Source organism: Amblyomma americanum, chromosome 3, assembly GCF_052857255.1.
Source record: "Amblyomma americanum isolate KBUSLIRL-KWMA chromosome 3, ASM5285725v1, whole genome shotgun sequence".
Taxonomy (NCBI): Eukaryota; Metazoa; Arthropoda; class Arachnida; order Ixodida; family Ixodidae; genus Amblyomma; species Amblyomma americanum.
This window is the reverse complement of record NC_135499.1, coordinates 217890034-217906047: the sequence shown is the minus strand read 5'-3', so window position 1 is coordinate 217906047 and position 16014 is coordinate 217890034. Positions and strand designations below refer to the sequence as shown.

The 16014-nt window shown below is 46.8% G+C and overlaps 1 protein-coding gene across 7 annotated transcripts in view; it reads left to right on the top strand.

The window, feature by feature from the left end:
* Window positions 1-16014, top strand: part of LOC144126084 (arylsulfatase B-like) — a 63874-nt gene that overhangs the window by 33221 nt on the left and 14639 nt on the right. For 4 of the 7 annotated variants that reach the window (XM_077660004.1, XM_077660006.1, XM_077660005.1 and 1 more), the window contains exons 2-4: window positions 4773-4957; window positions 12359-12469; window positions 15024-15183. In XM_077660004.1, coding sequence (XP_077516130.1) covers window positions 4874-4957; window positions 12359-12469; window positions 15024-15183 — 355 coding nt within the window. In that variant the 5' untranslated portion in view covers window positions 4773-4873. The remainder of the gene's footprint in view (window positions 1-4772; window positions 4958-12358; window positions 12470-15023; window positions 15184-16014) is intronic. The other 3 variants (XM_077660010.1, XM_077660011.1, XM_077660012.1) reach the window with 2 other exon arrangements.

The window sequence follows — 16014 nt, the reverse complement described above, 5'->3', positions numbered from 1 at the left end:
ACTTTTTTTTTATTGGGGGGAAACCGTGCAGGAACTTCGCACCCCAACCCTTCCCAGTATTACAAGCAGTTGTTGGCAGCTGTTCCCACTGCCCTCTAGGGGTTTGTCCCCCTGTCTGTAGACTGCTATTTCCTGTGGAGCCTATTTTTTATATTTATTTTACGTCCTCTAAGCCGAGCGCGTGGAACCCGTAAAGCGCCCCACAGTGCAGCTGCCCCCGCGCAGACTGCAAACTAGGGGCAAAGTTTGGTCTCACTGAGGACACGAGGACCCGACTGCAGCTGTGATGCTATGCCCTCTCCGTTGCCTGCTTTTCTACGATTCGTTTCTCGCCACAGGCCTTTGTTCCTCACAAACGTGGGCGCGCCGAATGCTTGGAATAGTAGCGGTCATTTAACCCTTCAACAACCAAGAAGATGCAAAAAAAAATTGGAGTGGACACTTAAGCTCCGCCTTAAGGGTGAAGAAGGTGAAATAGAAGGAGATAGACAAATTAAAAGGTGGAGAAGAAAAACAAGATACAACAAATGGCGGAGAAAAGGAGGATAGAAGAGGAAAAGAAGAAATGACCACAGAAAAGATTAAAATGACACTGAGGTCAATGCAATCGTTCTTTTTTTCAAAATCTGGTAGTTCGAGATTTCGTGGCTTTGTTGCTGCTTGTCCAGCAGCGAAAAGCGCGTTTATTGCTAAGATATTTGAATTCGAATTTAAAATACATTTTCCCGCCGCTCCGAATCAAACTTGGAACTCTCTGATGACGAAATAGGAGAAAAGTGACGTAAAGTGGCGGGAACGGGGACTCTGTGATTGCACTGTGCTGCGCTCTGCTGCCACCAGCAGCGGCCGAAGTGAGAACATACTGCCGGCAGAATGTTGAAGGCCTCTATCAGCCGTCGGCGCTTCGTTTACATTTGCCAAAACGTTACGATGGGTCCCGTTCCCGGCTACGACAACGAACTTCTCGCAAAGAACTGCGGCCTGCACTTTAGCGACCTCAACCCCAGAGAGCGTGCGATGCTTTTGAGGGCAGAGGCAGCAGGTCTGGCAAGAAAGTCCGAGCGCCGAGGAGTCGGCAGCGTAGCTGTCACCACCGAGCCACCGTCACGACTGATGTGTAGAGACTGGTACTTGCAGGAATATTTTAATTCTGTAATAATAGTCCTCGTTAGGCTGGTTATGCAGTCTAGCGTTTCGTACGTTGACGAAATGAGCACGCCGAGCGGTGAGTTTGCTAACGTGGAGGCGCTTGGAACATTAGCCATCCACAGCTCATTTTCCTTGTCGCAGGTGCGTTCCGTTGCACAAACTTCGTCCGAGGAGCACTTAGAGAGGCACTTAAAGGCCCTTCGCTGCTCCGCCCTTGTAAACTGAGGTGCGTCAAAAACGAAACCACGTGGGCGCGCGAAGCGCATAGCCGCGAGACACCCCAAAGAATATCGAAACTCAGCTGGCCGCCTGTTGCGCCGCCTGTTGCAGGTTTCCTTTGACTTCCAACATTCGGGTTGTCTTATCCGTCTTCCTCGTGTGATAAAAATGCACTAGCGGTTTCAAAACAACACTTAATCGATCAAACACGTAACCTTAGTCAGTCTTAGCTAGTCAGACATTAGTCAGCCTCAGAGACTTCAGGCGACGAACGAATGATTTAGTGAGCGGCCATGCATTGTTGCTGGGGCGACACATTTCAACGAAAGAATGAGCGCTCCGTCAGCGGGGCGGGCCCCAACAGCGCTGCGCCGCATGTATACGAAGCGAGGCTGCATGGTTCCGCCAGTCATGACCACCTAAATTTTTTTTCGAGTTGATATGTTGCTGAAATGCACGTTTACGTGTGGTATAGTCAACCGGGAAGTCGGATCGCTGGCGAGTTGTCAAGGCTTGCAAATGCGAGCCCCCACTTGACCCCTCGGGATAGCACATTGGCAACGTCAGTGACTTGCTCCACGGCAGTCCGGCTGCGATAAATTGGCCGAAATTTAGAACACTCCTCAGCTTGTGCGGTTTTCCCAGTACAAGTGAGGAGCCCTCCATGCTTCCTTAACTCAAGAAAGTATTGAACGGAGCCATCTAATTTTAGAATAATCCTTATCCACTCCTTGGATAAGGAGGCTCTCAGAGCGACGAAGAGCCGCTTACACGCACATGGTGTCGAGAATATGTTCCTGATAGAAGTTTCTCTGGATTCGAAAAAAAAGACTAGCACGCATATAAAATTTTGCTATTTCGTTTGAGGCATAAGCGCCCGCGTGTGAGCTGATTTTGCATTTTACGCAGTTTTTTTTTCAAGGCTGTAGGTGACTTGGCAGGAAAATTCACAGTTTGTTTGGCAACGTCAAATCGTTTACAGTGCGGTGGCAGCATTCAATGTGCGTGGTTCGTACGTTGCTGTCGGAGACAAGTACGCGTGGACACCGCTATACGAACTCAGGCACCCCAAAAACAAATCTGCTGCAGCCGTCGAACATGCAGACAGCCTGTACTGAGTTTAGCATGGGCTAAGCCGCCATTTTGAACTCGGCGCTGTCGTAAACGCCGGAGTCACCCTACGGCGCTAGCGTGAGCGAGTGGTTGTGCAGTGAAGCTTATGTTCAGGACCAGGAGCGCGGTGAGGAAACTATGAAGGTAGCACTGCGCCTACCTCAAGAAAAGCATGCTCCAAAGGAACCCTCACTACGGGCTCCTTGGTAAGGCGTATTTAGAAACTGACTGAAGGAAGGCACGCCGCTCCTAAGGCATCCTCAATAAGGCAAGGAGCATTCTAAAATTTGGCCCTACAATGTATATTCACATTCCAAGACAGCACCCGGCTTTGTAGAGCTTTAGCGTAGTGGAAATGCATCAGCTGGGTGAATCATAGTTTCTAAATATTACCCAAAGGAAAAGCTGGCTCCACCGTCTGAGCGAGTTTCTTTGGGTTTTAGGAATCCCATAGGTTTTAGGACTCCATAGGTTTTAGGAATCGACGAGCTTAAAAGGGTCGAATGCGTGAAACTTGCACGTAAAGCATGCGATGTCCCTTTGGCCTGGCATTTTAAACGGTGACGTAATCGCCGATTAAAATCGCGATGGCCTTCAAGCTTCTTAGCAGCACACAACGCCAAGTGGGGGTGGGGGGCGGAGCATGATGACGTCATCGAAGGTATCGGTACATTGAAAACGCATAAACGCCTGCACTGAAGGCGAAAAAAATCCAAGGCCACCGAATTAAGGAAAAGCCCGCCGAGCGTTGTTTGGCAGCAACCAACTAGGCACGCGAGGGTGTGGCAGACGACAGCGGTAATTTGAAATCACATATTCAGTGACGTCACACTGCACTTCCCCGCACTAACCCGGGGTTCTGAGGATAAGCACAAAACTCAATCGTCGATTACGTCATTATTTTAAATGCTAGTGCAATAACACTTGATATGCTTTACCTACAGCCTGTATAGATTTTAATCCTTTAATATCGCGAAATTCTGAAAAAGTTGTGCAGTTGCCCTTCAATGATAACTCCATCCTCTGCGGGAATGCCGGTAAGACGAGGTTTCGTGTTTGGCTTGGGTATAGTGCCAGGCCAAAGACGTGGATTGCGCCTAGAAATTGATAGTTGCGCCGCAATGCTCCCTTCTGTTCGCAGGTTAAATTATTTCAATACTGCGTTTTTCACTCCTTCATTGCATTTTAAGCAGCTGAAAGTTCGGTGTTAAGCTGGCATGGAAACTTTCACAGCATTTCTTCGAGGTTTGCCTCGAGGAGAAGAGTCGTATTTTTACGGCTTAATGCACGTTTTATTTTTTTACAATAGCCAAGCCAAGTAATAAACCTCGTCTTCCCGGCATTCCTGCGCCTGACCATGGTAGATGAAGTGCATCGCCGGCAGCGCTCCCTCTAGCTATATTAGGAAACTTTACGGGGGGAATGCGCTAATGCGTTTCCGCTGTGCTGAAACAGCCTAACGAGAGACGCCATAGTTGCAGTGCCCCGATCTTCTGCGAACACCTGGAGTTGTTTCGAGTGCGCCGTGGTCTGAACACATCGTGCGTTAGGCGGCAGTGATAACTCTGCGTACATCCGTTCTTTTCCAGAGCAGTAGCACTACTAGCCGCATGCACTTTACGGATTTCGGGCATGCGTATATACGTCCATGAAGCCTCTTGCACCTTTGCGCGCGCCCACGGGTGAGAGGAGGCGAAGAATCACAGCTGCGGTATGTGGGAGCCAATCAGAAGCTCACGTCATACATGACGTCACAGGCGGCAAAGCCAATCAGAGCGTTGCTAACGCAAGCTTAGCAAGGAGCGCGTTCAGCCATTAAATGCGCGTCCAAAATCCGCTCCCCAAAGTATCCCAAAGTAATCACCTCACCTCCTCCTTCCTTACACTGCACGCCTGTTCTGACGCATCTGTATCTGCCACGAAGTAGAACGATCTTGCGGGCTAGTTGGTTCATTGCAGAAAAAAGGCCTTTTTTGTCCCTGTTCTCCTGTCGTGTCTCATTAGCGCAGTATACTGCATCTTTTTTGTATCTGCTACGTTCGACACGAACACATGCTCGTTACGTACGCATCCGTCTCGGCGGCGCGCGATCCGTAGGTCGCATTAGGTATGGAGGCCTTTGAAACCCTGCAGTGGGCGTAGTCAGGCTGATGATGATGTGAGGCGGGGCCTTTCCGATTGTCTAAAGAAGTCCGCCCTGATAAACGGCGTAAACAACAGTGAGCTCCAGGGCTACTGCGCGATATTGCGGGCTTATAGCCATGCTAAACAGTCTACTTTTTTCAACGCAGGACTGGCTTCACCGAGGACGGCTCCGGCGTAGAGTGGCAGCGCCACAGCGGTTTTCTCTCGTAACGGGGCGCGCACGGGGGCCGCCTGTTGCACCTGTCGCATGTCTCGCTGTCTCAGAACGAGCGCCATGTTGGTAAGCAACGGCTCCCAGCCGAAGAGCCTGCCCGGGCTGCGTGCCATGCTGGTAATGAAGGCGCCGTCCTTTTCCCGCGCCTTTTTGTTCCCTTTGCTCCGATTGCATTTTTATCCATGGCTTGCTTGTTCTTTTTTTCTTTGATGAAGTCAAGCAAATGGCGCATTATTTGAATGCAGTTCAGTAACGAATTCATGTGGGCGTCGTTAGTATAGCTAAGCACGCGAGTTGAGAAAAAAAATAGGGTTAAAAATTATTAATAGGGGAGACATTCGTCAGACGAACATTCTTTGTGCGTCCGACAAGATAAAGAAATTAGCACTGCCTAACAATGAAACGGTGTTGCAATCAGGGGTACTGCGGGAAGTTGTTGTTCTCGCTTGTGTCTTTGTCAGAGTAACAATCTTATGTCGAACTTAAATATAGGCTTTGTTTCGTGTGGATTCTGAGTTGAGTACCTCTGCCGCCCTATCAAATTTTGGACTGCACTTCTAGGAAAATTATCGGCCCATATAAATAAAAAAACACTAATTTATATATTTATACATTCTGCTAATCCCATTTGGGTTTATTGCCGAAGGGCGTTATAGGGTCAATAAGATAATGACGGAAAAAGTAATACAAGCAGTAATTCAGTTGTTCAACGTGTCAAAATAAAAACAGCACGTGGCAAGGGTAGGGGGAGGCATACTGGAAGTAACTAATGAACCGAACACAAAGCTCTAACAAAACTAGAAACAAATAGGACATAAAATAATACTATGGTCGATTGCATGTTGGAGAGAACAAAAGTGTAATGAACGTGAAGTTTCGTAGAAACATTATACATCAAAACTGAATACTGTAAGGTACACCACAGGAGAGACGAAAACAAAACTGATAGGCTGTGGAAAGCTCCAAAGTTGAAATACAGAGTTGAAACATGAATAACAGCGCAGAATTAGAGGTGCAAAATTATCAACATGGAAACACTCGGGGATGTTTGGTGATTGTGTAATATGCTCTCGAATGCAGCAATAAACACCGTCAGTAATAAACTGTTAGGAATTGAAGGATCTAAACTCAAACTCTTCCATTCTCTGGTTGCTAAGAATAAAAATGAGTATTTAAAGGAGTCAGTGTAAAAATCCTACTCATTAAGCGTATGCAAATATTTGTACGTGACGCGATGATCTTCCTTCAGAGAAGTAAATATATTTACCAGTGTCTAGCTTTAAGTGGCGACGAATTGGTTAATACATGCGATTAAGCTATTATTTCGGCTGATGAATCAGTTACTTCGTATTTGCTAGATATAAAACTGACTGCTTCTCCTTGAACTGCTTAGAGTGTGGTTATAATTTGGTTATAGTCGAACCCGGATATATCGAACTCGAAGGGGATAGCGAGATATTTCGATATATGGATGATTCGATATATAAAAAATTGTCATAGATAACCTTATGTCCCCTAGAAGCAAGAACAGAATGGACCCACACTAATGACGCGTTTCTTGCAGCGACGTGCCGCCCGCCAGCTTTCTGGTGGCGCACCGCTCGCTGGGCATTGGTGTCGGGCATACCTGTTTCGCATCGAAGCCGCAGCGAAAGGTTCTTTGGAACTAGCCACTACCTATCACAGGGCGCCGAATCCTGTTACCAGTAATAAGCAAATAATTAAAATTAAGATGCAGCTGGTTTCGGCAAGGCCTTTACCAGCTCAGCGAGCGAAGCACGCCAGGCGGGAGCCGCCACCAAGCTTTAGTTAGTTGGGTTGGCTTCGGCGCACTACAGCAATGTGGAAAATCAGTATAAACGTAATACTCATTTTTGGAAACGCGTGCTGAAGCGTACCCCACGTCTACCTCGTCACACGGTTTCGCAGCGTTGACAGCAAGTGCCTAAGGGCGGGCAGCTGACCTTCTGCGCAAGCGAAAGGTGATCGAAGATTGCCGTTAGGAGAACCGCCACCTCCAGGAACGTGGTGCGCAGTTCGATATACTGCGCGATTTTCCTGTACTTTTATGCAGGATTTTCGAGGGGATAACTGTGGGTTCGATATAGCCAATAATACGAAATATCCGGGTTTGATAAATCAGTTCTCGACTCAAGTGTAAAGGAATCACATGAAATTAGCGTATTCGAGAGCAGATGTAACCAAGCTGTTGCAAGCAATGTTTAGTTTGAGGCAGGGCTAGTCGCAGGCGTCGTTTAATAAAAAGGAGTCGTTTAGAGCTTTTGAAGCAACCATGTCTAACACTCTTGGAGAAAATTTCTTAATATTTGAATATTTTACGGTCCTGTTTTGCAAATATTGAAAGCAATTGTTCCATTCTTCTGATGCGTAGCAAAATCTTTCTTTTAAAGTTTTTCCATCGCTCGCAACGAGCAGTTAAAAACTCCCGCAGAAAACCAATAGGGAACGTTTTTGACAATAGCAAAAATGTTAATGGAAAAAAAAATGCAAGCCTGCCAACGAGAGATCTGCAGATATATTTGTTGTTATAGTGAAATCTCACAATATATGAAAAAACTGCGTTCATAAACTCCTTCCCTTTAAAAAATCTTTTTGTCCAGAATTGTTCAGTATGCTCATCTGTGTGTGCGTTCCATGTGAGATCATGGGTTATTAGAAGGACGAGATATTTATGTTCAGTGACTGCAATGAGCGGTATGTCATTAATAGTGTATGGAAGGTCGGATTTATGCTTCCTCCTTGTTATTAGTCATATAAGCTAGCTATATTAGTATAGTGCTGAGTGTCATCTGCCACTCGGCGAACATTTTTGTTATAGTTTATAGTGCGTGGTCAAGGATTTCATGGTCATCAAATGTGTTGATTTTCCCATAAATTATGCAGTCGTTAGCGAAGAGCCGTATGTTAACGTTAAAATTAGCCAATAAATCAGTGATTAAAATCATGAAGCGGACAGGGATCAAGACGCAATGCTGGGGAATACCAGGTGCATCATGAACTATATGGGAAGCTTGATGGGTAATTTTTACAAACTGCGTTCGGTCTGCTAAGCAATTCCTAATTCTGTTAATTATATATTCATGACATGATGTCGTTTATGGCTTATTAATTAGTTTAATGTGTGTAACTCGATCAAATTCCTTCCAAAAATCAGGTTGTATTAGGCCTGTGGGGTGTTTCTGCGTATATATGTTTTGGGATAAGTTGTGTACGAATTTTATTAATTATGGTACCGTTAAGAAGTCTTGGCGAAACCCGGGCTGAAATAGTGGTAATGTATCTTTGAGAAAAAAAAGTAATGTGCTTAAGGATAATTCATTCAAGTGTTTTAAACACTGAGACAGTAATGGAGACAGGTATATAGTTAGTAACATTAGTATTGCTTCTTGACTATTGTATTGGGATAATTATTGTGTGAAGAAAATGGCAATTCTCCTAGCCGTATTGCCATCGCTCAGAGCGATACCCTGTTCAGTATGATCAACTAAGAATTAGTTTTTTTCTATTCCTTTGGGAGTTGATATGTTGTGATTGATTTAATAAATATTTTGCATAAATATTTAGGCATCCATTCAACAGACATTCTTTCTTAAAGAACTTCGATTATTAACTGGTCATGGTCTCTTTTTTGTGTCCAGGTTTAACTTACAAATTAAGCACCCCACTCTCGATCTAAGTTAGTGGTTTAATGGGTTTCGTTATGCAATGGCTCAAGCGAGGAACTGTACCATCATCGTTTGCAAAACTGATGAATAATTATTAAATGAATTAGCGAACTCAAGGTTCTTACGAGGATGAATTGTCAAGATGCGTTTTGGGGTGAGGTTGCTCCAGAATTTTGTTTGGGGCGTTCTGATAAAATTATTTCCTGTATTAGTGAAGCATTGTAGTAAAGCAGTCGGCGTTTCTTGCTTTGTATTGCAAGAGTCAGGTTAATTCTTGGTTTAGGGCAAAATTTTAAATTGCGAGATTTTCTAATTGATTAACTTTGTATTTAGAATGTATGACGTCATGCACGTAACTTTGTAGTCCTAACATGAACTCATGCCCACTGGAGAGGGTGCGACAAACACAACTTACAACGAACGCATCACCAATTATCAGTATGGAAAAGAGCGCATCTACGCTATTGATATTTGGAGGGCAGCGGCCGCGTTTCGATGAAGGCGAAATGCTAAAGGCTCCCGTGTGCTTTGCGATGTCAGTGCCCGTTAAAGGTCCCCAGGTGGCTGAAATTATTCCGGGGCCCTCCACTACGGCACCTGTTTCTACCGAGAAGTGAGACAGTTACCGCACCTTTCATTTCCTGATAACCAGTCGTTCATATTGGGAAGTAGTTTGAGTTGTAGTTTTTCACAACTAAACCTGAAAAACTTTGTAAAAGCCATTTAGTAGGAGCAATTTAGGGGTACAACGGCAGCCGTGTAACGAGTTACGCGTTAGGTGGACACCACCGCCACGTACCTCAAAGCACGATTGTACACTGAACCAGTGAGCCATTCATGTGCCTTTCGCTTCCTCAAACCAAACGAAGTCTGAACCCTCCGTTGGTTTCGATATAAGGAAAGACGCATAACTGCCTCAATTTGTATGTGGACAGCAACTCTCACCTGACCCTGTGAGCCAGTTTTGCCCCTGTCCATTCCTCAAAAGCAACGTAGTGTTTACACTGCGAATAAGACCACTGGCAGCTAGACCATTTGCTTCGAGCAAGCGGGCCCATCAAGTGTGTCGGGAAAGCGATCGAACCGAAGACCGCAAACGGAAGGAGGCCGAGCACGCACGTGAGCGTAGTAGTAGTAATAATAATAATAATAATAATAATAATAATAATAATAATAATAATAATAATAATAATAATAATAATAATAATAATAATAATAATAATAATAATTGGTTTTGGGGGAAAGGAAATGGCGCAGTATCTGTCTCATATATCGTTGGACACCTGAACCGCGCCGTAAGGTAAGGGATAAAGGAGGGGGTGAAAGAAGAAAAGAAGAAGGAGGTGCCGTAGTGGAGGGCTCCGGAATAATTTCGACCACCTGGGGATCTTTAACGTGCACTGACATCGCACAGCACACGGGCGCCTTAGCGTTTTTCCCCTATAAAAACGCAGCCGCCGCGGTCGGGTTCGAACCCGGGAACTCCGGATCAGTAGTCGAGCGCCCTAACCACTGAGCCACCGCGGCGGGTGCAGGTAAGCGGATAGACGCCAGAACGGGCCTGTGAGACGCTCGACCGGGCAGTCCCCTGTGAAGCGTCAAAATGGGTCTGCCACTCCAAAAAATCCAGTTCCATGCCGACAAGTATGATTTCTAAGGAGTCTTTTCCAAGACGCTATGATCATTCACGTTGGCAATTGCTATATGGGTTCCTGTTGGGGAAGGCTTGTTCGTAGTGTAATCGCACAGCATGAATTAGGTTTATTTTCGTAAGAAGAGTAATAATAATAATAATAATAATTGGTTTTTGGTGGAAAGGAAATGGCGCAGTATCTGTCTCATATATCGTTGGACACCTGAACCGCGCCGTAAGGGAAGGGATAAAGGAGGGAGTGAAAGAAGAGAGGAACAAATAGGTCCGTAGTGGAGGGCTCCGGAATAATTTCGACCACCTGGGGATCTTTAACGTGCACTGACATCGCACAGCACACGGGCGCCTTAGCGTTTTTCCTCCATAAAAACGCTAAGGCGCCCGTGTGCGTTTTCATATGGGGCATGAGGATTGGTATGCTCGTAAGAAGAGTCAAAGTCGCGTTATCAAAGAAGTCTGCCTAAAATATTGACTCGTTGTCCCACGGAAGTTTGTAACGGGCGTTGCTCTTTTAATGGCCAAATGATGAAAGAATAAAAGAAAAGAATCATTACCTCCACACTGTGCTTACTAATGTAACCCATATTCAAAATGCAGCGTCAAAATTTTATTAGCACCGATCAAGCTGGTATGTCCCTATAGTACGCATGTCATCAATTAGCAAAATTTAGTGTTTGGCCCTTGAGCCAACTCGAGGACCCAGTGACAGTGAACCATTTTTACGTCTTCCAATTTTTCACGCACCAGTTGTCTGAAAATCAGACACGAGGACTTGTTGAATGCTACATGGAAATCGCAAATTCGCGCCCCCTTTTCTTCACACAGATTCCTCACAGTGACGCCAAACATTTTGATCAGATCGCTTTAGTTACTGAGAACATGTTGACAGCAAATCTGTGATCAAGCTCCATGTAGCGATGAGTAAGGGGTGTGCAGACGGTATGTCGTGAATTCGCGACACTTGGGGAAGTGTCGTAATGGAAAAGTAATATGAACGCGTGCAACTCGACGCAGTGAATTAATTGCACTGGTGTCCGGCGATGGCAGCTCTCAGTTATAATGCTCTTGCCAAATCTATAGAGTTCAGAAGCAAACACCCTCGAGAATACTTAACTATAGAACGTTGCAGGGCGCCAAGCTGAGCACTTCATGGTAAAGTTTCCGAAAGATGCCAAAAGTTTCAGCGCAGGAGAATGTCAAAATCGAGGCAATAAAATATTTCGCGACTGATTGCCGTCGCCACGGTGAGGCCGAGCTCACGCAGCTGCACATGCTTCCGGTGACTCTGGGCGGCGCTTGTTCGCAACGCGCCGGTGCGACCACTTTGTAGGTGGACACTTGAACCACGCTGTGAAAAAATGCAAAAGCAGTGCACGTAACGTTACGGATAACGCATTCGATGGAGGCAAAATGCTAAAGGCGCCGCGGTTTCTGATGAGTACTCTGAATTAGTAGAGAAAAAGTGTGATTCTCAAAAGCTTCTTTGCTTCGTTGACCTTTCTTTCTTTCTTTTAGCGTTAAGGCTCTCGCGTTAAGGCTCCCGTTCTGCGGAAAATCCGGCGTCATCGTCGTCGGCGTTGTGAGTGAAAAATCTCCAGAAAAGCAACTTAGGTGTGCCACGTAGGTCACATAACCTAGTAGCGTCATCACAACGTGCCCACTGGATTGCGAGCAAAGTGACTACCGTTGCAGGTGGTGGGTAAATTAAGGTTGCATGGGAAGAGCAATCTGGGTCTCAAAAGGCCCACCGGTGGCAGCAACTGGCATCGCAGTGCAGTGGCACATCGCTTAACCGCTACACTACTGCAACAGGAGTGGTCTGAGTACTCCCAAGAACCTATGCAAAGTCGAGAATGACCAATTCCGCATATATTGGTTTTAACCGATTAGCGCTATCGCGTTATACCCTTAAGGCGAACCTTAAGTGACCCGTCGCCACTTCTCCATTTCTCTTTTCAATCCCCTCATCCCTCCTCCCCAGTGCAGGGTAGCCAACCAGAACACCCTTCTGGTTAACATCCCCGCCTTCCTTCTTCCTATTTGCCTCTCTCTCTCTAAGTGTCCTCCCCAAATTTTTGCATTGGCTCCGCTTTAGGCGGAGCACCTTGCAGAAAGGTGTCTGCGGTATTCCGAAATGTAACAAGAGCAGACTCAGTGACGAAACTGTTACCCGGTTTCCAGGTCATCGTCGGGGCCGTCGGCGCCCTCCTGGCCTACGGCGTGTACGTCCCGGTCACGTACCGGCAGCAAATCAAGAGACCGCACATCGTCTTCATACTCGCCGATGACCTCGTGAGTGGGTTGCGTCCAAGTGAGGGCTAATTAGCTAAGCATAGCGTATTTCGGCGACAGCCAAGCAGGGGAAAACACTAAGCTGGTCAAGTAGGAGCTTGCGCGCAAACTTTTCGCCCTGTTCGGAAATTTGCGTATTTCGGCGACAGCCCAGCAGGGGACGACACTAAGCTGGTCAAGTAGGAGCTTGCGCGCAAACTTTTCGCCCCGTTCGGAATTTTGCACATCCGCCATTTATAACATTTTGCCAGCGCCAGCATATTTTGTCAGAAATATGCAACCCAAGGGGTCCGCTCCTGAGCCGTGTAGTGTGTCTCTTGTTGTAGCATCCGTGTAAGTTCCAAGCTCCGGACATGCGAGGACGAAAATGTATCTCTCTTTCAGTAGATTCTGAGAGCCGGAGCCGGTGCAAAACGAGCTGAGAAACATGGCAAAGAAGAAAACGTGGCGGGCTGCATATTTTTCGTAAAGGTTGCACATGCTGAATGAGAATCGGATCAGCGGTACCTCTGACCGCGCAGACAACTTACGGGAAGAAATGGTCACTTTCGTGCATGCAGATGTCTCAGAAATTAACACGTTCACTGCGTCGCGGGTCATCGGGTGGTCCCATTTCGCATTCATGCTGTGGGGCACGAATACGGAGTCCCGGAATGAAGCCACGGGACATCTCAGATTTTTCGAGGACTCTGCGAAAAACACGCATGCTAGGTGGCAATTGACATCTGCTTGTGGTTCCAACAGGTTGGCTTCCCGGATGGCTAAATGGTGGGTCTCGCCGTACCCAAGAAAACTTAAGGGTGGTCCACCAGTGGGCCACTACGCACAGGGATTACGGCTTCGAAAATCGCTGCCGCAGTGAAAGTGTTAAGGTGAAAGGCTGCGTTTAACAAAATGAATTGAAGGTAATGGTGAAATGGGGGACGCCAATATTCTTACGTTCTATGACCTCTTACGAAATAGCTGAAAACCGATCGGTTTTCGGGAATTTTCAAACGCTAAGATTGTAGCAATGTTGTAGCAGGGAAACGAAGGCAAGTGGTCTCTGAACGTTTTCCTATAAAGCGCCGACAGACGACGAAAACACTGGCGTAAGCTTTGCTGTGTACCAAAATATTGAAAATCCCGAGTCTGGCTTAAACCACGTAAGCATCGAGAAGTGTTACAATTTTCAGTTTGCTGCAGCTATACGCTTCCGCAGAGTACATCTGCCACCGTCCTTTCTAAAGAGCACCCGTCACTCGTCATAACGATTGTCTAAAGGGGCTAGAAAATCACGTTTACGTTTCTACCATCTCGTCTTAATTAACCCGTCAAAGTCACCCGAGGGTAATTACAGACTTATAAATGACCTACTTGGATGGTGATAAGACTAACCACAATCCGCGCTTCGTGACTGGACACGCTTCCAGGCCGATTCGGAGCACGTCACTACAAACGGAGCGCCCTCTGCCCAGTCTACACATCCATGGTTATCCAGGCCCATCTGGGAAACATTGTAAAGAGAGACGGGATGCGCGCACATTTTGCGATTTCCGAGATTTGCGCTCGTAGAGAACTTCGGGGAGCAGAATGCCTTCTGAATAGTAGAAGTCGACGCGATTGCGTAACTGGAGGTGCGCATGAGACGTCAATTAGGGTGTCGGGCCTTTGCGTCCGCGAGTAGTGAAGTGGTGCCATCATGAGGCAGTGACTTGCAGTGCATCGCGGGATTTCTTTCCAGTGTCCATGATGATAAAACAGCAAAAAACGACGGACAAGGAAAGTAGACACAAGATGAGTGGGAGCAGGACAGCAGCTCTCGTCCTATATATGTCTACCTCTCTTCTTGTTCGCCTTTTTTTTTGCGCTGTTTTAGCATCATGAACTCATCATCATCATCATCAACCTGACCACATGTCTCTCCAATTAACCCGGTCCTTTGCCAGCTGCGCCCACCCACACCAACTCAACGTTTTTCATTCTAATGGCCGTGCAAGCGGTGCATATGAATTCGGCGAGGCCCAAGGTTGTCACGAAAAATGGAAACCCTGCCATGGAAGCTTGCGAAGCTCAGCTCGACCGATTAGTTGGAAGTGGTGCAAGGCGACGCATCCGAAGCGTTTGTACCGAGTTGAACTGCTAGCTTGGACGGCTAGAGTTCCAGCCCAGCGTCGCACTTGGAACTCGAGGTCCCTGTCGCGTCGCCACCTGTTCGCCCGACGCTACATTTTCGTACTATAACTTGTTTGCCGGGTTCTATGTAGCTTCATATTTAGTCCGGATTCGTAATCGCTGTGTAGAATTCAAAAGCAGAGAAAAAGGAGTGAGTCCTGTACATTGAACTGTTACTGTTTTATTTTATTTATTTTTTTGAGCAGCGCCGATTTTCTGTCTGCTCCTGTTAGCGCCATGGTTGGAAGTCGAGAAGTCATGCGTCGTTTTGTGCCAGCGTTGACGAAGGTGCGGGTTGGGGTGACGGGTTCCGGTATCACGAGTGAATGTGTCGCGGCCCTCCAGTGTTCCTGGAAGTAGTCGTGGTGGCTGGCCGCCGTTCTCTCTGCACTGAATGCAGGGCTGGGCCGACGTCAGCTTCCACGGGTCCGCCCAGATCCCGACGCCCAACCTGGACGCCCTGGCCGCCGACGGGGTGGTGCTCAACAACTACTACGTGCATCCGTCGTGCACGGCGTCAAGGGGCGCCCTCATGACGGGGCTATACTCGACGCGATACGGTATACGGCGTCCCGTGTGTCATCCGTCGCTCAGTGTATGACTACATCTAGATTATAAGCACAGATGTGCACAGGGAGATTTGAAGGTCTATCAAAGCTTACGAGTTGGCAGGGCTTGTGCATATGCGACAGGGGAGAGAATATAAACATCACTGTAAGCCCCATGCTGGCTGTCCGCTCCACAACTGACATTCCACGCACGTTTCTCGTTCGAACAACGCGCAGCTGTTTTCATACGCGCACAGCTTCTCATAGACGTTTATATGAACGTTTTCACAAGGGACACGGTGGGCACCGGAAACTTCGCGCCAGAACTGTGATGAAAATAGAACTATTGGAATATCGCCAAGCAATACCCCCGTTAAATAATATGCAATACGCCACGACATTAAAGGAGCGGGCGAGGCATTTCTCGCAAAAAAACAAAGAAAACACATGGCCCGTTTTTTTTAAAACAAAAACCGCTTTTAAAAAATGCATGGCGTAAATAGGGTCACCTCAGCCCCTCTTCCCCCTGACCGCTCCCAACATGAGGTACCCATGAATACAGCGTCCTTCATAGGCATAACATATTTTGCGAATATTTCAGAAGCCGACGATACAACGCCGAGGTTCTAATCGCAGAATAGCACAGGAAAGAGACAATAAATTAGGTTTTAAGCGCTTGTGACTCAAATAGGTGCCCTTAGAAATACTGGAAACAGTTTTGTAGCCGACGAGTCAGGAAGATATTTCCTCGACCTTTGTGAACCACGTTCCTGCTTCTTTTCAATTCTCCGTTCCAACATCCCTTCCAAGAACTAGGAAGAGAACGTTTTTTTTTGTCAAAGA